The sequence below is a fragment of the Brachyhypopomus gauderio genome, chromosome 16, assembly GCF_052324685.1.
Source record: "Brachyhypopomus gauderio isolate BG-103 chromosome 16, BGAUD_0.2, whole genome shotgun sequence".
Taxonomy (NCBI): domain Eukaryota; kingdom Metazoa; phylum Chordata; class Actinopteri; order Gymnotiformes; family Hypopomidae; genus Brachyhypopomus; species Brachyhypopomus gauderio.
The window spans coordinates 15,258,068-15,283,179 of NC_135226.1; the positions used below are offsets into that span (position 1 = coordinate 15,258,068).

The window sequence follows — 25,112 nt, forward strand, 5'->3', positions numbered from 1 at the left end:
CCCCCCCACCCAATGGCCCACTGTGTGGATGGCCCCCACAACACATGTTCACCTCACCAAATCTGGCCCTCGCTGCAAAATGTTTGGACACCCCTGGTGTAGACTCATCACGTGCTCTTCCTAACTCATCACGTGCTCTTCCTAACTCATCACACGTTCTTCCTAACTCATTACGTGCTCTTCCTAACTCATCACTCACTCTTCCTAACTCATCATGCACTCTTCCTAACTCATCACGTGCTCTTCCTAACTCATTACGTGCTCTTCCTAACTCATCATGCACTCTTCCTAACTCATTACGTGCTCTTCCTAACTCATCACGCGCTCTTCCTAACTCATCACGTGCTCTTCCTAACTCATCACGTGCTCTTCCTAACTCATCACGCGCTCTTCCTAACTCATCATGCGCTCTTCCTAACTCATTACGTGCTCTTCCTAACTTATCACACGCTCTTCATAACTCATCAAGCGCTATTCCTAACTCATCACATGCTCTTCCTAACTCATCATGTCCTCTCATCACGTCTCTTACACACTTGGGCGGCCAGTCTTCCATTCCTAATTAGTGGCATGATACATTTAGAGCATTTAGCAGATGCTCTTTTCCCAGTGAACCAGTGCACCGATCAACATTGCTCAAGCCCCAGGGGCCTCGTCGAGATCAGGGCACTGAAAGTGTTCCGCAACCTTGGAGTGAAACGATCACCCCGCCTGTCAGGACAAATTCAGAAGTGGAATGATGTGCAGGGAAGCACAACAGCACACTGCAAAACAGAAGGTGGAGAGACGTCTGCTGAAAGTGCCCTTGTCAGAGCCTCCAGGCAGGTTGCTCAACAGGACAGCCTATAAGGCAGTTCTTTCCAGCCAGCTCCTTGCAAACGTCCCAAAGCAAATCCACAGATTCTAAAAGGTGAGGACATGGTCTCTCTATAAAAAACACACTTCCTACCAATTTTCGTTAAAAAAGGTCCCTCTGCACGTTCACAGATACAGTGCTGCTAAAGGCCTGATGTAGGAACGTCCTGAGGATGTAGAAGTGGTGAGTGGAACGATTAGGAGTGATTATTAGACATGAAGATGTACAGAAGCTTTCTACTCTGACCACAATAAAAGGAAACGGGCTCCTTAAAGATCTACAAAGATCTACAAAGAACGTTCAGCAGTTGTCAGCTCTTCTGCCATAGTCGAACACAATCATGCTCAGAGTAGATCCATCTGTTACGTGTTTAAGGTGCTGCATGTGTAAATCTGATATTTCTTTATAGTGTAGGATTAAATCCAGAATAAGAGGTACTGGTGATGTCCAGTAAGTTCAATAACAGACAGAAATACACCTCAATATTTTGTCAAAAATAAAGTGATCTTTCTCTGACATGGATTCATCTCTATCTGTTATCTGAACTATCTGAACAACCGAATTTGTTAGAAGCACCTTATGTGTAGAGACTATAAGCCTATAAATATGTTGCTACATGTAATCTGGGTTTATTCTCTGCAGTGGTCAAACAGAATCACTTTAATTGGCTTTGTAAGACTTAAAAATATGTCTTACATATGATTACAAGTCATACATTAGCTAATTAAGACATGATATATTGCACGGATATAAATCATTTAAATCAAGAAGGCACAACAATGTATGCATAAACGCATCATCAAGATGAAATGTGGTACACATTTAAAAATAGATATTTTTAAGTGAATATTTCTTTTTTCACATTTCTGAACAATCTGGGAAACAGACGATGAGTGGTTGAACGTTAGCAGAGAGAGAGAGAGAGAGAGAGTTTATAACCTCAACACTGCCCTCTGGTGGTGTCTATTAACAAATTTGATGAAACTACCTTCCGTTACAAGAAATAACGTTTTACAGTGCAACACTTTCAATTCTTCGTCAAGACATCATTTTATTTATTTACTGTTCTGTAATTCATTTGACAGATTCGCTGAGATTGTGCTCAGCAGACATAAGAAACACTTAGATGGAGATTACGATGTAATCCTCATATTTCTAGTAATATAGCACATTCTGTGTCATTATTATCAGGTTACATTAGGGTACCTGGCTACGGGTTATAATTTTAGCCCTTTTTGCTACAGAAACGTTACAGCAGTGAAAAAAACAATGAAGGATAAATGTGCCCCGACAACTTTCAGTATATTTAGTTATCCAATGAAGAGGGTCACTGCCTCCAAACGTCTCCTAATTTCTTATTACCACGGTTCTCTCATTAAACCACTTTACACTCATTTGTCGATTATATATGTATACACTGATTCAAGAGCATTTGTGTTGTTATTGAATGTCTGTCGAACTGAACATTGTTGCACAAAAAATATGTAGATCTTCAAGGTTTTACGGTTGTGCTACAGAAATATTTGATATTTATCGTTTATAAGTGAACGCCCAAGGTCACATACCTATTAATGAATGGGCCGTTTATTGACTACATATTTCATATTTACTATAGTCATTTGATTTTAAGTATGCTTAAATTAGTAATGAATGAATGACAAAGAAAGCGAAATGCATAACTTATAGAGGAACATATAGTGAATCATATAGAGAATAAAAACTTTATACATCATATATTTATACGTTATTTATAGACTTGAGAAGAAATGGCTACTACACCCCTTTGGGCGTAAAAGAGCAACGCGAAAAAGAATTATGCATAGTGGTTTACTCATTTAAAGTCAAGATAAGAAGAGTGAAATATGTGTCTAACATACTTGCATGTCTTGTTATAATAACGTCTACGAGATGCAGAGACTGGAGTGCAGACGTCGGTCTTATTGCTACAAGTTGAACAAAAGCTGCTGTCAATACACGATGACCAGAACAAATTTTGCTCTTCGAAAAATATGGCAACCTACAACTTCCTATGTCATTTTTTACAGAGGAAACGTGGAAATAAATATGTGGTAGTTTCGAATTTGGAAGTAAGAGAAAAGCACGCACGAGCGTCCGCTCGGACGTCCAGAGTCCCTGCGCGTGACATGTCTCTCCATCGCAGCCGTGTCCAGCGTCCCTGGTCCCGGTCTAGCCCACCGAGCACGCGTTAGTGGTCGGTGCCGAGGTGCTGTTTGAACCGGGCTTATTTGGACTCCAGAAGACCACGTAGTAGATGGCCAAGAAGAAGGCCGCGAGTGAAACGCAGAGGAAGTACGCGATGCCCATGGCCACTTTCACCCAGATCCTGGTGGTTGATGTCGCCTGTTTGATCCACTGGTCCCCCGGGTAACTGGGTCTCCTGTCCGGACCCCCGTTTGTCCCTCCACCTGCAACTGACTTCACCCCTCTCATGATGGGATAGATCAAGAGTAAGGCAATATCTTCCTTCCAAGATTGTTTTTTTTGCTATAATCGGAGGTGTTTCACTCTTCGGTTCTTCGTACGGGACAGTCCTGTGTCTCCTGCCCGTCCCTCAAGTGCGCGTGCTTTGGAGGACAAACGCAGCCCCGCCGCGCGACATGTATTATTCACGTTCTGGGCGGGGTTTTGTTTCCCGGCCACTGCGACCCTCCCTATACATTATTAATTTACTCTTAGAAAAAAGTACTTATGTTGTAATAAAAAAATGTATGTGTTGCAGCCTACATATATGTATGTGTGAATTAGCTTCTTTTTTTTTTAACAGAGAAATACAATTTTGAATTTTATACAGTGAAATACACTACAGTTTTCTGTAGTGTATTTCACTGTATAAAATTCAAAATTGTATGGAATCAACAGGAAGAAAGTTTGAAATATGCAGTTGTGGCAAATGACAAACTAGGGACCGTGGCTGCAAGTATACTTATGGAGGTGTTTTCAGTTGTTTTAAGAAACCTTGCTACAGGGTTTCTTAATACATCATCTGCTTTGCAGAGAAGCACAAATCACAGCCTATTAAATATATGAATCCATGTATGTATGCACCCAACTGTATGCGCCCAAATGAAAAAAAATGTTGCACGTTAGGTTTAATCTGCAATAATTCACGAAGAGTGCGCATTTAAGACAAAGGTTTACATTTATTTCATGATGTTTTAAAGAAAACACTGCACTACATAATGTACACGAAAACTATAGGCAAAACAACCAAAAAAGTTCTCCATAATCTTGCTAAACAGCACTGATCTTAATTTATTTTCACAAGAACACTGATAAACCTTACAAATGCATCTTTACCAAACATTGTACTTGCAGTGCAGAAAAGCCAACACAACCTTTCAGGAGAGGTGTAAATAAAGTCAAATTCTCAAACAGGAAGACTGTCCATGTGCAGGTAGATGCCACAGGTACAATACAATCACAAAAGTCATCATTTTTCATTGTTGTTAAAAAATAAAATAAAATTTCTCAATCCAAACTGAACATTAGTCAATCACACAAAGAACAGGAATGTAAGACATGATCACAAATCCTGCGGGTTAAAATGTGGAAATCCCCACTACTAAGCAAGCTTTGAAGACACCCTGCTTTCATGAAAAAAAAATCCCAGCCAAAATGGAGCAGGACAAAGAATACACCGAAATTAGTTAAAGTTCTCCATTCTTTGCTGTCCCAAATGCAGAATATCTCGTAGATCAAGCAGGCCACGGGCCGTCGGTGAAATACCATGATCTTTGGTCAGAACACACACAAGTACAGTGTGGGCTGCCACTTGTAAACGCACAGTTAATGCGAGAATATCTAGCACCTCTTTTTCCATGCAAAAAAAAATTTACATCTATAATATGACTTAAGAAAAGCCTATCCGGCTATTTTTAAATGTATTTCATTTTTTCACAAGTAGCTTCAACAATCCTAATGCCCTTGTCCCCTTTGTTTGCATAGGAATTACACATGAATGACACTCCCACCATTGAATAGAACCCTTGAGGACTCAAGCAGCGTGAGTTTTCAGAATCCAACACCTTTACCTTCAATTAATGGTGGAAAAGGTTGTTTTGTGTCTACGGCATCTGTGCTCCTGCCAAATTTCATACAGAGCGAGTGTCCTTACATAATAATTTTTACTGATTGCTTTTTTTGTTTGTTTTTACCAACAATGCAAAAGATCATCTTAACAACTATAAAGTGAATTTCCTCGGATGTGGTTTGCAGCCCGAGGCCTGTGGAGAAGCCAGCACTTAGGCCTGGAAACACACTAGAGAGAGATGCAGCGTTTCCTCCGCTGAGAGCAGCACAAACCCGAGGAATCGCAAAACCATGAAACCACACGGGCTGTCAGGAAGCGGCGAGGAGAATCCCACAGGTCTTACCACCACCCTCCTCCTTTCCAGATGACGGACGGCCGTTTGGCCAGACACGCCTTCCCAATGCCGCGTCCCTCTTCTGGTGAAGACCTCCCGCACCATGTGTGTTCAGCACTTACGCCTCAGCCTGGAGGTACAACAACGAAGGCAAGAAAGCAAAATTATACCGGCGCTATGAGGAGTGAGATGGTTCCATAGGGAGGAGTTGGCCCATGGCCAATCACCATGAACCTGAAGCCCATAAAGAGAAGAGAAGCTTCATGTATTGTGACTAGTAGTTGGTGAACGCTGGCATTTCAGACTCACCAGGTATATTAGACACACAAAAGGACATCTGTGCAACAGCAGATTGAAACGATCCATGTGCCGCCCCCTTTCTAGCTCATCACTGCTTATTTACTGACCACGGGGGTCTATGGCTTGCCTACTGCTGACAAGGCTGTTCTTAAAGCAACCATGACAATGATGTTGGAGACACACGCACCCACCCACCCACGCACGCACACCCACACCAGCTCAGAACCATTATCCACCGTGTCGCCAATGTATCGGTGATGTGCGAACACAGCCAATGGCAGTCCTGCGGTCACCAACTGACCACTGCAAAAGGGCTCGAGAACCACCAACACAGCAGTGAGGAAACACACTCTGCCTGGACCCCACCAAGGTGTTTCTAATAAGGTGGCTGATGTATTCTACAGTATTCATTTTGAGTTGTTTTGAAATTGTTAAATACCTACATAGATGTACTTGTGATTCGATAATTTAAGCATATCGTGCACTTTGCATATTCATGGCTGAAGACTTACCTGTTATAATAAAAGTGCGACATTGTTTTGCTTTTGTCTGTTTTAAACAGTAACACCACAATAGTTTTTCACAATAGAGTGAGGGGAAAAGGCAAATAGATGAGTCCATGGCTAGACCATTAGGTGGGTCCATCATGCAAACCCATCAAAGACAATAAACCAGTTATGCAATTTCCTCTAGGTTTCCATTACCACTGGTTCACAGCACAATTACCACATAAAGGGATTTTGGCAATAATCAGAATTTTTTTCCACTGTGGCTTCTCTTACTAAACAGTCTTAATGTGCATCAGTAATGAGATTTAGGGAAAAACAAGAATATATTACTCTGGCAATTATGATCGTATAAAAGGCATTAGGTTTGATTCAGATTTTTAGAAGATGAAGAGAGTGATTTCAAAAGAGATTTCATCTAAATATGTAACTAAATAGGAACAAGAATCATCCTAATTCAGTTCTTTCTTTCAGTGTTTTGGGCATAAATGAGACATTAATCAGTTTATAGGAGGTTTAAAAAAGCTCATTAAAATTGTAAACAATCATCTGATACATGGTTAGACACAGAAAACAATTACACAGGCAATCATCTAAACAGCTGCAGGATTCACCTGACACAGGCCATAGGTCACACCAGACGTTTCATATACACTTCATATACTGTAAAAATTTAATGCATTATATATTGTAATTATTTTAGCACGCACATATCAAATTCTGTATTTGCAGGAGCCATTTTCTATCCATTGCTTATGTATTTGTTTGGTGAAGGGTTTTGTTTTTGTTATATTTGTGCACTGAGTGGGCATCTGGAGTGTAATCTCCGGATATGAACATGTGTTAAGTGACTAAAAAGCATTAAATGTTATTGTTTCAAGAAGCAACTGTTGGTGGATGCTTGTGGTATAATTCAATTGTCTACCATTCGGTCTGCCTAACGGACAAACAGCTTTTACATCGGACCCATTTCAGACGTCATGTATTCCTTCTTACGATGATGACACCATGCGCCAATCAAATGAGAAGCAGGGAAATGGAAGAGTTCTTGTTTGGACTGGCGAGCTCAAACCGTGCACAATGCATATCACTCACTTCAGCAGACATGGAGAAACTGAATTAGAAACAAATGCTTTGCTTTAGCAGTTAGAAACATGCACGAGGAGAAAACACCAGAGCCCGTTTCCAAAGCAGGGTGGTCCAAAGTGCAATCTGGGAGGGGGGTTGTTAGCTGGGGCTCTTGATACAAGAAGGGTTCACAGCAGAAGCTGGTAGTCAGCGCAAAACCACGAATGTGTGTTTGGGTTGATTAATGCTAACACTCGGGCTCCAAATAGCATCGGAGGCCATTACTTTTGCTAGGGTATTGCTTCCTTATTGTTCTTCCTTAGCTTAATTAGAAGTCACCCCATTCTACATTAAGTGATGTAATTGTCTCCCTTAAAATGGAGAAGTTAAAACTTTACTTTAAACAATCACCTGGAAAACTTAAAAACATGGAACCCTGTGCTGCAGGATAACCACACAAGTGTCCCTACGTTACATATACTAAATTACTGATTAACTTCACTTGTAGCAGTACCTGACCAGCTCTAAAATGGTACTACTCTATTCTTGTGTGCTTATATTAACCAATCAAAACAAATGTGGTCATTGCTTTGCCTGAAAGATGTATACCTGCATTTAATGAAAAGGGGAAAAAGGAAAGAAATGAAACAGGGGGCGGGGCAATAACGGAAGGGGTGAAGAAGGGGGCGGGGCTTCAGCAGCAGGCGAGATGCAGGTGAGTGCTCAGATGTCAGTCGAAGTGAAGGAGGTCTTGCGGAAAGTCACGCTTCCAAAGTCGGTAATAAGAACGGCACCTGAACACGGCTGATCCAGACATTTCTGAGTGACGTCTGCCACAGTCTCAATCCCAGTCTGCACCGGTGCGGGCTCTACGGCCTCCTCCACGCTCTCCTCTGAGGGGGATTAAAGACGTGAATTATACATCTAACGTAAGAATTCTGTACTGTGTAACACCCCTGCAACAGGGATTCGCTCTGTAAGCTCTGGCGATGCTGTTAGCGTTTACCCTCGTGTGGGGTTGAGTCATGTGCACTTGGTCTACTGGGTTCATCTGTGGCTGGGGTCACGGAGCTGGGGTCAGCGGGGAGGTCAGGGGGCTGCAACAGCACTGGCTCCTCCAACTCCACAAGGGAATCTGCATCGAGCACTAAATGCAAAGTAAACCCAACGTGTCACGAGCTTCCACTGTATTTTGGCAAGCTGTTAAGAGTATTTAGTGGTGGTATCTGGTTAAAAACAGAGTAATTCTGTAAATGTACATGAGTAGCAACATATACGACTAGCAAACTAACATGACTCTGTCAAAATCATAGGGTTACAAAGGGACACTAAAAGGCAACATTCATTATTTGAAACACAGACATCCAGTTAAGAACCTTTTGGCATGCTAACTGTTCGTACGTTCTGCTAACACACAATAAGCCACAGTGACGTGTCCCCTACCTTGCTGTGTGGGGGCCTGTTTGCATGCCTCCTCGGTCTGGTTGCTGGCATCACCACCACGCCTCTCCTCTTGGCTTTTGGTTGGTACCAGACTGCTGTCGTCATTGCTGGGCTTCAGGGGACTCTCGCCCATGCTGCTCTTGGGAGACTGCATCTCCATCTCCTCTCCCCAGTCAGACACGGGCTGGTGGCCCTCCAGAGGTGTGTAGGTGCTGAGAAGCTTGGCTGGCTCTGGGGTGCTGAGGCTCTCCTGTGGAGAGGGGATGTGCACCTTGGGCCCGGGTGTCCGCTGCTGCTTGGGACTCGGGGTGGACGGGGTGGAGGAGCCGGAGCTCTTCTCGCTGAAGCTCTTCTCGCTGGGTTCAGAGTCTTTCTGGACAGCCACCTTCTTGGACTTGCGGTGCCCCAGGAAGTCCCCAAACGTGGGCACCTTGGCACTCTTGCTGTCCTCTGGAAGAGAGGGGAGGTAAAACAGTGCGAGTCTTACAAGGGGCCCTGCATGATCCTGGAAGGCGACTGCATACAACAAACTAGCTGAGGAGAGCACAGACCCGGAGCTGGGGCTCTTGATGCAAGAAGGGTTTACAGCAGGAGCTGGTAGCCAGCACAAAACCACGAATGTGTGTTTGGGTTGATTAACGCTAACACTCGGACTTCAAATAGCATCAGAGGCCATTACTCTTGCTTTGCTCCTTGGAAGGAGAAGGATATTGCTTCCTTATTGTTCTTCCTTAGCTGAATTAGAAGTCACCCCATTCTACATCTTTGTTTAAACTTTACTTTAAACAATCACCTGGAAAACATAAAAACATGGAACCCTGTGCTGCAGGATAACCACACAAGTGTCCCTACGTTACATATACTAAATTACTGATTACCTTCACTTGTAGCAGTACCTGACCAGCTCTAAAATGGTACTACTCCATTCTTGTGTGCTTATATTAACCCATCAAAACAAATGTGGTCATTGCTTTGCCTGAAAGATGTATACCTGCATTTAATGAAAAGGGGAAAAAGGAAAGAAATGAAACAGGGGGCGGGGCAATAACGGAAGGGGTGAAGAAGGGGGCGGGGCTTCAGCAGCAGGCGAGATGCAGGTGAGTGCTCAGATGTCAGTCGAAGTGAAGGATGTCTTGCGGAAAGTCACGCTTCCAAAGTCGGTAATAAGAACGGCACCTGAACACGGCTGATCCAAACATTCCTGAGTGACGTCTGCCACAGTCTCAATCCCAGTCTGCACCGGTGCGGGCTCTACGGCCTCCTCCATGCTCTCCTCTGAGGGGGATTAAAGACGTGAATTATACATCTAATGTAAGAATTCTGTACTGTGTAACACCCCTGCAACGGGGATTCGCTCTGTAAGCTCTGGCGATGCTGTTATCGTTTACCCTCGTGTGGGGTTGAGTCATGTGCACTTGGTCTACTGGGTTCATCTGTGGCTGGGGTCACGGAGCTGGGGTCAGTGGGGGGGTCAGCAGGGAGGTCAGGGGGCTGCAACAGCACTGGCTCCTCCAACTCCACAAGGGAATCTGCATCAAGCGTGTGACAGAAATTATTGATTAGATCATGTTTAGTTATTATAAGAGATCATTATGAACTTTATGATTTAGTACATGTCCATTCTGACTAAGCAGAGGGACTACAATAATGAAGTAGTGTGTAACCATTTTTAGTTCATATTATGCATGTGTGCTATACTGTGACCCAGGTCAGGGAGAGTGCTGAGGGTAAGAGTACTCTGTTAACTGGTAGTCACTAGGCTACTATAGTTGGGTCATTTAGCTTTCTCTGCGTTCAACTGATACATCAGTTGCTTCCGCTAACTCTAGGGAAGTCCATATTAGGAGATTCACACATGTGAGACAAAGTAGCCTGTTGGGCATGCTGTGCTGAAGATAACTTGCTTGTTAGAACTGCTGAACTGTGTTTAAGATTGTTTATAAGCAAGGGGACTGCCTCCTTGCTTTCAGAGTTGTCATGCTTGAATGACACTCATGTCTGTGTCTTTCTTTGTCCTATTTATATATATTTATATTTTTGTAATAAATTAATAATTTAACATCGTCTGAGTCCTCATCCATTTTCAGAAAATTTCCATGAAAATTTGGCGTCACAAACAGGATCGGCGAGAGGCACCCCGGAAAGGCGGTGACTGATCTTCGAGGACGCTCCCCGGGGGATGAGATTCCTGGCTGGGCTGGGCAAAAGTGGGAACCCCGCGAGAAAAGGGAAAGTACCTATCCAGGGAGTGATGTCACCGCCAGTCTCCGGTGGTGTTCTCCACCCGATCAAACAAACCACAGTAAGTGGGAATTTTCAGTTTATACATTTTTAGGAATTTTTTCTGTGTGTTAAATATCCGCCAGTGTCTGCCCACCGGAGGTTCTCTGTAATAAGATAGGAATATAGAGAGATATCGCCTACAAGAGTCTATAAGAGTGTGAAGGGGTCATCTCTGGGGTCATCTAGGATTATAATTAAACATCATTTGGGTAAAATGGGTAAAATACATAGTAAGAGTAAAGCATTGGAGGCTCATAATATAATAATAATAATTATAATTATAAGTGTAATTTACCAAATGACCAGAGATTATTTAGAAGATGTAACTTGACGTGTGTTTTTGGGCTAAGCATTATGGGTTTGGTTCAAAGGGAACACTGAATGTAGACTATCTGCACAGACTACTTGAGAGAGTAAAAACTGAGCCCAAGGGCGCAGATAGAAAAACGCACAAGTATTTTGCTAAACATAAAGCAGATATGGGAGCAAAATGTTGGCTTGAGGAAGCAGAGAAAAGGCAAGCACGACAGGTAGGGCTTAAAAAGTGCACTAACAAAGTCTCTCAGTGTGTTGTTTGTAGCCGATCCAGACCTCGATGCTGCCCCGCCAAGATCTGCTCCAGCCATCCCGGCCCAGCAGCTGCACGCTCAGGTGCATCCACAGCCACTACACCTGCCTGTCGCACCTGCACTGCCAGTTCCAGCGCCACCAGTTCTGGCGCCACCACGGCAACAACCTCTGTCTGCCGCACCTGCACTGCGAGCTCCAGTGCCCTCCGTTCCGGTGCCACAACCACAACCTCTGCCTCCCGCACTCCCACCAACCAAACAGCTGCCACCGCACCCAGGGCCGTCAGCCCCGTATGATGACGTCCGTCAGGTGATGGAATGTGCCCGCCAGGTGATGGAATGTGCCCGCCAGGTGATGGAATGTGCCCACCAGGTGATGGAAGGCGCCACCTTCCCAATGCCACCACCACCACCCCTGCCGCCAGCTTCACCGGTGGCAGCACACACAAGAAGCTGCAAGCCAAGAGAGAAGCCGTGCCACAGAAAGAAAGGAGGAGGTGATGCTTGAACTGACCACCCCAGGGTGTACAGCGACCTTCCCAATGGTCTTCCCAATGGTCGAGGTAGCAGGCCCTGAAGGAGTCATCATGGTCCACCGTCACTGGACAGGAGATGACATCATGAAGGCGGCCGAGGGCCTGGGCTAACCGACAGAGATGGGAGGTAAGCGCTTCGGCGAAGAACTAACAGCTTTTTTTCAGTCTTGTCATCCAGTCAAACAAGATAGACCGAGACCGTACACCGGGAGACGTCCGACTCCACAACACTGAGTGGGAACAGCAGCTGGACAGGAAGTTCCAAACAGGCCCTACTGAGAGATGGTAGGACGCCTGGTCGCAAGGCTGTAAGCTGCATACCCAGCTAATATCAACACGTCCAAAATAGCTGCATGTAAACAAGAAGACGGAGAACCTGTCAGCGACTTCCTCGTGAGACTGACCAGAGTTCACACCGACCACAGCGGTCTTGTAGCACCAGCACAACGAGCAGAGGCCGGCGGAGGCCAGCCCATGTCAAGCCCACCTGAGAAACAGCTTCCTGGTAAGCATGAGAAAAGACATCAGTGACCTCATCAGAGCCCAGTGCATCGGGTACAACAACGCCACCCTGAAAGCCATAGAAGATCATGCCAAGCATCACGAGGCAAAGCTGGCACGGAGAGTGAACAAGAAGATCCAGAAGCAAGCTGAGACCATGGTGCAGAGAACTCACAGAGAACGCGGGAGGGGCCGCGTCAGAGGCAGAGGAAGGATGGGGACGAGAGAGTTACCCCAGAGGCAGAGGAAGGATGGAGACGAGAGAGTTACCCCAGAGGCAGAGGAAGGATGGAGACGAGAGAGTTACCCCAGAGGCAGAGGAAGGATGGGGACGAGAGAGTTACCCCAGAGGCAGAGGAAGGATGGGGACGAGAGAGTTACCCCAGAGGCAGAGGAAGGATGGAGACGAGAGAGTTACCCCAGAGGCAGAGGAAGGATGGAGACGAGAGAGTTACCCCAGAGGCAGAGGAAGGATGGGGACGAGAGAGTTACCCCAGAGGCAGAGGAAGGATGGGGACGAGAGAGTTACCCCAGAGGCAGAGGAAGGATGGGGACGAGAGAGTTACCCCAGAGGCAGAGGAAGGATGGAGACGAGAGAGTTACCCCAGAGGCAGAGGAAGGATGGAGACGAGAGAGTTACCCCAGAGGCAGAGGAAGGATGGGGACGAGAGTGTTACCCCAGAGGCAGAGGTGATGAATGTTACAACTGTGGAAAACAAGAGATTGTCCTGAAAATGAAGAAAAAGCTGAGAAAAAACCCCCCAGAAATTTCAGAGATTGACGGGCAGCGGAGAGGCTGGATGGTACAGGACCACTGGAAGATGACAAAAGGAAAGTAACTGGTTTAAATTATTGTTTAAATTATCAATGCTTGCAGCAGATTAGTGAAGGGCCGCATGGCCTGACTAAAATAACTAACAGTAAAGGGCACCAAAGTTAAGTTTTTGGTTTATAGTGGTGCCACAAATTTAAAAAAAAGGAAAAAAAAGAGCCTCTCCAATGTAAATTAAATAATACCACATTTGAACATGAATTTTTAATTTCAACTGCATGACCATTAAATGTTATGGGTTGTGATTTAATGTGTAATTAAATTAATTGGGATGTGATATCAGTAGCAGGCCTGAGGGGTTGTTTGTGTAGTGGGAGTCAGCTGTGTTGGGGTTCAGTTATCAGCAGAAGTTCCACTGTATGTTTATGAGCTGCAGAGTGCAGGGGGAGTGTGTTGGGAACACTCCATGTGTGAAGTGCGTGGTCTGTTACCAGGTGATTTGATGGCAATGGTGCAAACCACATTAGAACAGGAAGACCTGTTCTAATTTCCTCGATCTAAACCACAGTGTCACTAGCAAGCGTGTGCAAGGAGCCACAATGGCAGGACATCGGTGAATGGATGACAGAGATGTCTGACATTACCGATTGGGAGAGAGTTCCTGGCAGGAACACCATGTTTAGCCCTAGCAGGAGACTAGCAGGAGCCTAGCAGGAGCCGTACCGGCTCCCCTGCAGGCGGGGAGTGGAATTGATTAACATCCTTGGTATGATTTTAGCCACCTCCCTTACCCTCTCAGAAAAAAATGAGAGGAAGAGGAACTCAGAACTGTTCCTGCAGCATTAATGGCACAAGGTAAGAGCGATGTTGGGGCTCATACGGGGGTGTGAGCCCATACACGTCACCCCAAAATCTGACTATAGGTCAAAACAACATCAATACCCTTTAAAGCCTGAGGTGCTCAAAGGAAATTAGGCCAGTTTTTCCAATCACTTAGGCAAGCTGGAGTGATCGTACTGTGCCCTAACTCATCCGTGCGCTCTCCAATTTTTCCAGTTAACAAACCAGGGCGGGAAGAATGGTGATTTGTGCAGGATTTGCTGGCTGTCAATGCAGCAGTACACGCTAGAGCCCCAAAAGTGCCAAATCCTCACACCATTCTTTCCCAGATTCCCCCAGATAGCCAGTGGTTCAGTGTAGTGGACCTAGCAAATCCAGATAGCCAGTACTGGTTGGCATATTCCTTCGAAGGAAAAAACATACACATTTACTCGCTTACGCCAAGGCTATTGTGAGTCACCCACCATTTACAATGCAGCGCTGCAAAACAGTCTGGCCTCTCTGAAACTTCCAGAGGGCATTGCACTGTTGCACTACATAGATGCTCTGATACTCTGTGTAAACACATGAGAAGCATGCAAAGAGGGCCATAGTGGCATTGCTACATCACCTAGCAAGGGAAGGTCACAAGGTCCCTAAGCAAAATTGCAATATTGCTGACAAAAAGTGCACTTCCTAGGTCATGACTTAGTATGTATTGAAATTCTAACAACAAATTGAGATAAAAATAACCTTTGTTAAAGAGAATAAGCCAGTTTAAACAAATGAGTCTTAAGAGCAGTTTTGAATTCTGAAATAAAATGCAGTGTTCGTATGTGTGTAGGGAAGTGTTGACGTTCTAATTTTACAGGACCAAAAAAAAAAAACCAAAACAAAAAAAAAACATTCCACGACAAGTGCTAAATGCAAAGTAAACCCAACATGTCATGAGCTTCCACTGTATTTTGGCAAGCTGTTAAGTGTATTCAGTCGTGGTATCTGGTTTAAAACAGCGTAATTCTATAAATGTACATGAGTAGAAACATATACGACTAGCAAACTAACATGACCCTGTCAAAATCATAAGGTTACAAAGGGACACTAAAAGACAACATTCATTATTTGAAACACCGACTTCCAGTTAAGAACCTTTTGGCATGCTAACTGTTCTGCTAACACACAATAAGCCACAGTGACGTGTCCCCTACCTGGCTGTGTGGGGGCCTGTTTGCATGCCTCCTCGGTCTGGTTGCTGGCATCACCACCACCCCTATCCTCTTGGCTTTTGGTTGGTACCAGACTGCTGTCGTCATTGCTGGGCTTCAGGGGACTCTCGCCCGCGCTGCTCTTGGGAGACTGCATCTCCATCTCCTCTCCCCAGTCAGACACGGGCTGGTGGCCCTCCAGAGGAGTGAAGGGGCTGAGGGGCTTGGCTGGATCTTGGGTGCTGAGGCTCTCCTTTGGGGAGGGGATGTGCACCTTGGGCCCGGGTGTCCGCTGCTGCTTGGGGCTCGGGGTGGACGGGGCGTGGGAGCCGGAGATCTTCTCGCTGGAGCTCTTCTCCCTGGGTTTAGAGTCTTTCTGGACAGCAGCCTTCTTGTCCTCAGGCCGCACCTCTTCCTCCTCCTCCTCCTCCTCCTCCTCTTCCACCACCTCCTCTCCATCGCTGGCATCCTCCCACTGATCTTCGTCTTCCTCAGCAGTACTGCTAACAGGGAGTTTCTCCATGGCACCTGCAGGCTAGTCCATCGGCAGAGACAAGATCGACTTAGGAATTCCTTTATTAGTTCAACTCTGGAAAGCATCAAGTGCTCAACAATGTTAAAAGATTCAGGGAGGGATCCACCAAGCTTCTGGAAGCAGCAAACCCTCACCTTCTCTGATGGGGCTTTGGACGGCTCCTCTCTTGGTTTCTCCTTTTTCTCCTTCTCCTGTTCCTCCTTTTTTCCCTTCTCCTCCTCTTTGTCTGCTTCCCAGCGATTATCATGCATGCTTGAGAACAGAGACACATTAATCCCATTTACTGGGAACCAACGGCTGAGATGGCGTTTAAGCATCAAATTTTTTAAATTTTTTAAACTTGTGCCACATTTCTGAAGCTACGGTAACTAATACTTTGCATTTAGGGCTGCACGATTAATCGTATTTTTATCGTTATCGCAATGTGAAGTTTCACGATAAACACATCGAAAGAGCCACGATAACTCCTTGAATAACAGCAAACTCAAATTGCATTATCCTCGTCCAGCAATAGAGGGAGCTATTCGCGCTGCAGACTATGATCACGTGACGTAAGTAGGCAAGAGGCAGAGTGAGGTGAACACGCTCATCAGACACGCAATTTGGTTTAAGCCTGGTTTACACTTGACGTGGCGTGAGGGTCCGCGAGGCGAAAATAACGTAATCGCGGTGGCTTCGCGCGCTGTCGATTCACGAGGTCGTGCACCTCTCGAATTTTGTAAGTTCTCGAGCGCCGCGTCTCAGCCAGAGACCGTATATATAAGTGGACCGGACGACACGAGTGAATAGTGAAGCCTCCGTGAGTCAGCTGCCCAGCTGCAGTACAACTTTTAACCCCGCCCATTCCCATGTAAGTGAACAGGCCGGACGAGAAACTTTGAATTTTTATTATACGTAAAATACGTTTTTTGAGCAATTATATTTTGTCAATTCTATAAGACCCCATTGCGTTAGTATCTCTCCCAGTGTTTATCTCTATGATAAACAGATTTTATAGAAGTTATTAAGTGTTACTTAAAGGGGTGTGGCGATAAGGTGATTGACAGTTAATAGCTGCGTTGGTTGACATCTAATACCAGACGCTCAAACGTGAACGCGCTCAACAGCAAAACTCTATCAAAACTCTCGACAGCAGAACTATCGACAGCAGTATTAAAACCTTTTACCTTTGTTTATTTTGTAAAACGTCAAGTGTCTATACTGGTGGGCGTATCCTAATGAATGTTGCGGCGGAGATACGTGCTGTGTTCGAAATAGATTACTACATACTGGATACTGCATACTGGACTCAGTATATACTGGATACTGCATACTGGTCCTCGTAGTAGTATGCAGTACAGTTTCCAGTATGCGACAAAAGCAAAGCATACTACTGGGTCACGTGAATGTAGCGTTGCATGATGGGATGCAGTACACCACGAAGATAGCTCTGTTTGCGTACTGGAACATTTTGCGGAAGTAGTAGGTCATCCGGGTATGTTTCGCGTACTGGAAAATTTCATTTTGGTCACATACGGCATACTGATTTGGGGCTCGATCAGTACGCCAGTAGTATGTAGTAGGCTATTTCGAACACAGCCACGGTCTCTGGCGGAGATACTGTCCTGCCTACCGGTTCTAATGCGCATGCTCTGGCTCCAATTTTCATCTACTGCGCAAGCGCATCCAAGATGGCGGTGTCCGTGCGGCCATCTTGGTGGCTTCAAAAGTTCACATTATATATACGGTCTCTGGTCTCAGCGCAATGAGAACCGTCATGTTTGCAGGGTTCCTACACCTATGCAAGGTGGAATTCAAGCACTTGTACGTCACTTTCAAGGTCTATTTCAATAATTCCCAGCATGTTAAACACGTTAAATATTTATACATATACTCTAAATGATTCGAAATAATTCGCTTTTTTTATCACATTATTTAATGGTTGTTTATTTTCAAAACGCCCAATCTTAACGTCTTCACACTCTCTCATGTTTCATCCTGGAATTACAAGAGGCTCGTATTTGTTAACGTAATACAAGAGAACTGTTCAATCAGACAGTTATTTGTTGTGAAACGAAGTAGTTACAATTTCAAGCATTTTCAAGTACTTTAGCCTAAATTTCAGCACTTTTCAAACCTGAAACACAAAGCAACATTAAAATTGGTCAGGTAAATGTTCCCCTGTATTTGAGGGGTGTTTTTTTATACTCCTAGGCCTACATATCGTTTCGGACAACACTGCAAAGTATGTGACACGGCAAGATTAAACACTTCCGCCCTTCGCAGAGGTTCACGCAAGGTGTGCGGAGTCGTGCGCTGCGGTCACTCGTGAAAGTATAAACCTAGATTGAATCTATTGTTGAATAAACCTGCAAAATATTTGGAATTATTCTGGATTCATTACACAGTAAAAAACAAAACAAATTAACGTGCTGCTGTTCAGAGAGACACTACATTTCTGTATTTTAATCTTAATTTATCGTGGTTCACATCGATATTGGGATATCCAACAATGTTATCGCACATCGCAATTCTAGTCCATATCGTGCACCCCTACTTTGCATTTATTTTAGATAACGTCACCACCTCCTAAAACCCCATTTCAAGGAAAACGTAGAGCTGGTAGAGGAATTGAAGAGTGACCAATGACCAGTAGGGAACACTACCTGTAGCTCTTGCCCTGACCCCTGCCTTTCCCTCGTCCACGACTGCTACGGCCCTCCTCTCTGGACTTGCCGTGCCCCAAGAAGTCCCCAAACGTGGGCACCTTGGGGGTTCTCTTGCTGTCCTCTGGAAGAGAGGGGAGGTAAAACAGTGTGAGTCTTACAAGGGGCCCTGCATGATCCTGGAAGGCGACTGCATACAACAAACCAGCAGAGGAGAGCACAGACCCGGAGCTCAGAGGCACAGATGGCCCCACAAGTCATCATGATGGATCGCAGCACACATCAGGGAGGGGAAATGATGATGAAAAGCATGCAAATTGAGTCTTGACTGGACTTGTGGCTAACGAGTTCTGACGTGAGGCGTTGAAGCACGTAGCAAAGAGCGTTCAAGAGCATATGCCATAAGATGAATCATTTTTTTTAAAAGCAACCATTCAAAATAGGTAATTCTTCCCCTTCCGTCATGAACTTCAGTTCATTACTGCAGAGGAGCACCCCATAAAAACACCATGGACACAACTACAAGTGAAGGATGGTCAGCATGACCATGAAGCAGATGTAGGTGAGAGCATGGTTAGACGAGCTTGTCCTTTGGCAGGGTCAATGTGGAGTGAGGTGACAGACACACGCCACACAGAGAGACAGTCCCATGCCACAAGCTGACCTGAAGCCCCACTGCGCTGCTGCATACGGGCATTGCGCCCCCTAGCTGCTGAAAGAAGACATCACAGAACGTCACTAAACACCTACAATGATGATGGGCTAAGGATGGTTAAGAAGTCCAACTACAGAAACAAAGCACAAAATCACAAGTGGTGAATGGAGTTGATTAAGGCATACACCTGATGTACACACAACTGACCTCACAGGCGGGTTTTATGCAGGTATGTTCACTGATGCCATGATCCGTGCCAACTACTCACCCTCATGGTCAGCTGTGTGTGTGTGTGTGTGTGTGTGTGTGTGTGTGTGTGTGTGTGTGTGTGTGTGTGTGTGTGTGTAACTTGCCTCTCCTACTTCCTGCTTCTGGTGTGGCCTCTCCGGCTGCAGCTGAGTCCTCACTGAACCTGTGAACACACCACAGAGTGACTCATCATCCCACTTGCATCCTGTCAACATGAATCACTCCCTCCCAGCATCTCTCTCTATCCCTCACACACACTCACCAATAATAACCGAAAAATCAGATTGTAATTGTCTAACAACATTACTCCACGTTTGCTTTTCATATGAAAATACTCTATAACTGCGCCCATTTCCCATGACAGGCTGGCTGTCGTTAGGCAGCCGGGCGGGGGGCGAGTGCTGTGCGTGGAGGAGGGGCCGCCGGGGCTCCGGACTCACATGGTGTCTGTTTTCTGGGCGTCCCACTCCCGCTTCCACTGGCCAGTGGAGTTGCGGTGGCGAGCCAGCCTCTCCTCGTCAATCTGCTCGCGCTCCTTCTTCCAGCGCAGGTACTCGGCCCGCTCTCGGCCCGTCATGGACAGAGTCATGTCCACGGAGCTCTTGGTACCGGGCCTCCGATTCTGGGGGAGGAGGAGGGGGAGGGAGTCAGTGAGCAGTTGTCACAGAGGGCTTCCATAGGTGGTGTGTGTGTGGAGGGCTGGGACATCGTAATCAGCGGTGTGTGTGTTTGTGTGGACCTCCAGGACAACCTCACCGTCCACTCCTTCTCTACTTCGGTGCCGGTCTTCACGTTGTCGAAGTCCAGCCCGCCCCAGTTGCGGACGTGTCTGCGGCTGCCCTCCTTGCGGTCGGTGTCCTGTATCGGCCCGCTGCGCCGCGGGTCATCCAGAAAGTTACGCGTGGGGTTCTTCTCGCCGTCAGCCTGCATCAGCGGATACGAAAATTCAACAATGATGCAGGTTCACGACATGGGCGCATGCGATGCGGAAAAAAAAACCCGAAAAAAAAAAACCAGCAGAAACCAGAAACCCTACATACCCTTTGACCTCTCTCATATTCTGCAATCTTCTCCATCTCTTCATTCATCTTCTCAATGTTCTGCCTCCTCTTCTCCTCCCACTCCTGAGCAAGGAACAGTCACGTTTATCCACTGTTATTCTAAGGCTGGGCGGTATTTATGCATGACCAAAATTCTATATCACGATATTTTTCTAAATTATATCGGTTTCACAGTATTTGACGGTTTCCCCTCCATGCGTGATGTGTTAACTGCATTGATTACGAAAAGAATTACTGCAGTAGAGTGGTTAAGAGTACCCTATTCCACTGTTAGAAAAATGTCTCCACCTAAGTATTACATGTAATACAGATTTGCATGGCCTCACAATCAGTTTTCAAATGGTAGCTCTAAAGTAGTGAATGAATCATATAGCATGACCGTTGCAGTAAAAATACAAAAACTTTTATTTTTTAATTCGCTTTTTAATGTGATAAAAAGCAAATTATTTAGAATCATTTCGACAATATGTGTATTTGTATAAATATGTAACGTAAGCTGAAGGTGCTGGAAAATACTGAAAATGGACCTAGAAAGTGTCGTACATGTGCTTGAATTCCATCTTGTAAAGGTGGATGAACCCTGCAAACACAGCACTGAAGAGCGGAACGCAACCTCGACACACCACAGCAGAGCCCCCGCGATTGTGATTGCTACCCGTATTTTCTGGACTATAAGTCGCTACTTATTCCCTCACGTTTTGAACCATGCGACTTATAATGAGGTGCTGCTTTTCTGTAGATGTTTCTTCACCCGTAAGGGGTGGAGCAGAAAGTTAATCAGGTGGTAGGACAAAGTTGTATATCAAAGAAGAAAGTTCTCATTTTCATTTAGCACATGCAAGCAGCAGGCACGACGGAGAATTTTTTTCAAACGAACGTGTTGTGCCAAATTCCGAGTCCCCTCATTTGCACATGCATAAAGACGCTACAGATGATATTCGGGAGTTACAGTGATTATAACCAACTAGATATTTAGACATAATACTGCTGTAATACTGCGAAGTCATGTGGTCAGAGGTGAACTTCGGTATAGCTAGTGTGTATTTTATTTAAAATAATTAACAACCTTTAGCCAGTGTGGATTTGGACATAGATAATACATTTTGCTGTGATGGATAATTCAAGTCTAGCTCTTATTTATGCAAAGAAAAATAAATCAACAGTATCATCTGTAGCGTCTTAATGCGGAAAAACGATGGGAGTCGGAATTCGACACAACACTGGCTGAAAGCCAAATCTGTCGCATGTGAAATGCTACAGGCACTTTTCAGAAACTGATCAGTTCAGTTATGTTCAGTTATTTTTAAACATTGTAGGTGCAGCTTATATTGAGGTGCGCTGTATAGTCGAGGAAATACGGTACTTCCTGACAACAGACACGGCTCCTTTCTTTGGCAAAATTTCCTTTGGGCATCATCTTTTACTTCAATGTTTGGTAAAATTTGTGGTTCAGAATGTCCCTCATTTTCAGCAAGCTAGATTTGCGCTCTGTTGCATGTGTGCTTAGCGGCACAGAAATAAAAAGCGTCCCTTGAGAAACAATTAACGACCGTGCTGCGTTCCGGACACGTAAAGGTTATTTAAACTGGTGCGGCCAGTTTATGAAAAATTCTTATGATAACAAAAATAAACACCGGTTTTCGGTGCTAACTGGTATACAGCTCAGCACTAGGCTTAAGACTTCCCTTCCTTTAAAATTACGTCTGTATTATAAGCATCAAGTATCACTTTGCAAACTGCAGGCCGAGTCTCAAATGATCAACGTGGGACTGTGGAGACTGCTGCAAATCTGTAGCTCACCTTAGACTTTCTGTCTGAGCCAGAGACGCCGTGCTGCGCCCCCTGACCTCTCCCACCCCTTCGCCCCCCTCTTGGGCGATCGCCGTGGGCGGGGACATCTCCCCCTTCCCAAGGGGGCCTGTCAGCTCGGGGCTCCATCTTGTCCGAACGCAGCTCCCTCCTGTCTGACCGGAGGCCCCCACCACGCTGGGCGACCCTGTTCAGCCGAACGGCGCCAGACTTGCGCGGGGGGCTCTCGCCATGGAGGAGTTCGCCTTCTTCCACGTCCTGGTCACTGCGGTGGGGCGGCACTTTTCTGTCGTTCACCAATCGCTTCTCCTGCAAATACAGGCAGACATCACACACCAGAACCCATGGTTCATTCTCGAAGGACTATCTGCTCTATGTCTGCGTCAACCTCTGCAAGGCACCGAAAAGCAACGATTTCTTGATAGAAAACATATAAGGAGGCATGTCTTATTTTATTTTTATTAAATTATCATTTTCAGTGACATATTGCTGTTCCATTCCATGAAATGACGTTATAACTCTGCCACAGACTACAGACCAAAGATCTATCCACTACCAGCGTCTCTTCTGAAAGCTCTGCGATATGTCATTGTCCATTCAGCCTGACACTTGACCTTCATAGACCAGAGGGAGGGAGTCTAATTACCACTACACAGGCCATCTGTGTCCCAGAGACGCTCTACAGGTATTGATTAAAATGCACTACACCCTGTCTCAGTAGACCCCAGGAGGGGAATTAAAACCAGCAAGCTGTGAGGTAAAGAGGCGGGAAGTAACGCTGGAGCTCTAGAAGCATCTTAGACGTCTCCTCTCACTGCATATGATGAAGCTGAAAGAAAGTATCCCGTATTCATTTCACAATTACTTTCCCTGGATGGTGTTTTTACATTATATACGATCCAAAAGCCAACATTAGCATAGCTCCGAAATGCTAAAAGCACTGAAAACATCTCCTTGGCAGCTTGGCATTCCATGTCCACAAAGCCCACTTTGAACTATGGACGTTGCTGGTCTTACCCCACTCAGTTTGGACAGATCAACAGTCACAGTTATGTTTTCTTTCTCGATCTTCCGCCGGTCCGAGTCGGGCTCATGAGAGCGGGGCTTGCGGGGGGTTGTCACGGCGATGCCCTCCTGTTCAGCCTTCTTTTTATCTTCCTCTATTTCCTGCAGGATGTAACATAGTGGTGGTACTTATAAATATCATAACAAATAGCTCCATCGATATAGAGGCCGCTATGTATGGGGAACTCAGGCATATCCCTGTTTTATTAAAGGATACTGCCTATTTAAAATAAATAAATAAAAATTATCTGGCCTATTCTGCTGTTGTTAAAAAAATTAATTGCCTTCCCCTTCAGTTTCTGCTCGTATAAGGTTTTTTTGTTAAGTACAAGTTGGCATGCACATTACAAAATTCACATATAGCATATAAAATTAAAATGATCCATGTATGAAGAAATGAGAAAAAAGTGCTTCACTTAATTGAAAATGTATACATACCAGACAGATACGTACTCTTCTCCACAGCAAACCCACGAGGTTGGGAGACAACACGCATGAAATAAACAGTGAAAGGGGAGAATGCCATGCAACTTTCAGCACACCCACCTGATATCTTCTCATCAAAGCCTCGTTCTTCTTGCGCAGAGCCTCGATCCGTCTGTCCAGCTCCGCATCTTTCTCCTCCTTCTTCTTCAGATCCACTGCGTTGGACTGCCAGAACCAGCACAATGTTCAGAACTCACAATTACAAATGTTTGGAAGTTACTGCTACTATATTTAAAAGATTATCCTTAATAATTTCCTTAATGCAACTACATTTCATAAAAGAAAATGAAGATCTCTCCATATTGAATAGAGTAACAGAATAAAGAAGCATTTTCTTTACATTCAGCATTTATATCCATTTATGGTTCCATATTTATTGCTTTTTATTCAAAATTTTTGGAGGATCTTTTAATACCGAGTAGTGCAATTCTCTTCCAGGCTATTTCAATGAGCTACATAAGAAAATGGTTCAGAATTGTTTCTGTGTTCTTAAAGATCTTCGTGTCTTAAATGAACATGGGCGTGTAGTGCTGGTTTCATCACCCACAACTCACCATAACTGGAAGCCTGTCGTCAAAGTCAAGCGCAGGATTGACGACTGAGCTCCAGCTGAGACCAAAACCACCTACAAACTAGATGAAAACACCACATGTAAACAAATACGTCGCACTCTTGGGCCACGAGAAACGGGATTTTAGATGCGGATTTTCAATTTATGTTTTTTTTTATTGATCCACTACATATGATCTGGTCCTGAGATTGTGAATTAGGTGGTGTTAACATTCCTACGTTTAGATTTTAAAAAATATTTTAATAAAATACATTGTGAGCAAAGAAGCGAATGGAGCGAGGTCAAACATGCGCGCGAGCCGAGCGCGTGAGCTAGCAAAGTTGTGCAGAGAAAGTAGGAAAAGAGAGGCTTCAAGTTAGAAAGACACATATTTATGATTGCGTTTAAATTACTTTTTGTTGCACTGCTGTACCTGTGCAAAAGAAAAAAAAAACGTACCCAATAATATATGGTGCTAGGATGTGTTCCTACGTCCAGAGAGACGTATCTACTTCCTGTAATTACTGCTTTTACGTCCGGGTAACGGACGACAGGCCCGTGTAGGGCATCCGAAAATTTCAAAATAAAAGTGAGTGAGCGCGAGTGTCATCCTCGAGTACTAACAAGCCCGTCCTTTGCTGAGGAAGTTTTGTCTTACGCTGCTAATTTATGTGATTGATAACAGCAATCTATGTTGCCACTTTTCTTACCAGTCTGTGGTCATTTATGATCATATTTTCCAACAACAACAACACTTATGCTCATATAATCAATAAACACGAATTAGATCTCGAAAATTGTGCTAAAACTGGTT

At 44.9% G+C, this 25,112-nt stretch overlaps 1 protein-coding gene across 3 annotated transcripts; it reads right to left on the bottom strand.

Moving 5' to 3' along the window:
* Nucleotides 1-3,997: 3,997 nt before the first annotated feature.
* ccdc9 (coiled-coil domain containing 9) lies at nucleotides 3,998-24,805 on the bottom strand. Of its 3 annotated transcripts, none has more exons than XM_076976060.1 (19): nucleotides 24,758-24,805; nucleotides 24,303-24,380; nucleotides 23,809-23,913; nucleotides 23,215-23,364; nucleotides 22,189-22,506; nucleotides 20,368-20,451; nucleotides 20,084-20,251; nucleotides 19,768-19,949; nucleotides 19,432-19,490; nucleotides 19,088-19,132; nucleotides 18,424-18,547; nucleotides 15,913-16,030; nucleotides 15,247-15,778; nucleotides 9,947-10,087; nucleotides 9,735-9,833; nucleotides 8,559-9,008; nucleotides 8,122-8,262; nucleotides 7,910-8,008; nucleotides 3,998-5,371 (listed from the first exon to the last, which is right to left on the bottom strand). In XM_076976060.1, the coding sequence occupies exons 2-19, from the start codon at nucleotides 24,303-24,305 to the stop codon at nucleotides 5,367-5,369; spliced, it is 2,823 nt and encodes a 940-aa protein (XP_076832175.1). In that variant the 5' UTR covers nucleotides 24,306-24,380; nucleotides 24,758-24,805; the 3' UTR covers nucleotides 3,998-5,366. The 3 variants fall into 3 exon arrangements, with proteins under 3 accessions (XP_076832175.1, XP_076832174.1, XP_076832176.1); XM_076976059.1 differs by having other exon boundaries at nucleotides 19,088-19,135; XM_076976061.1 differs by lacking the exon at nucleotides 19,088-19,132.
* Nucleotides 24,806-25,112: the final 307 nt, after the last annotated feature.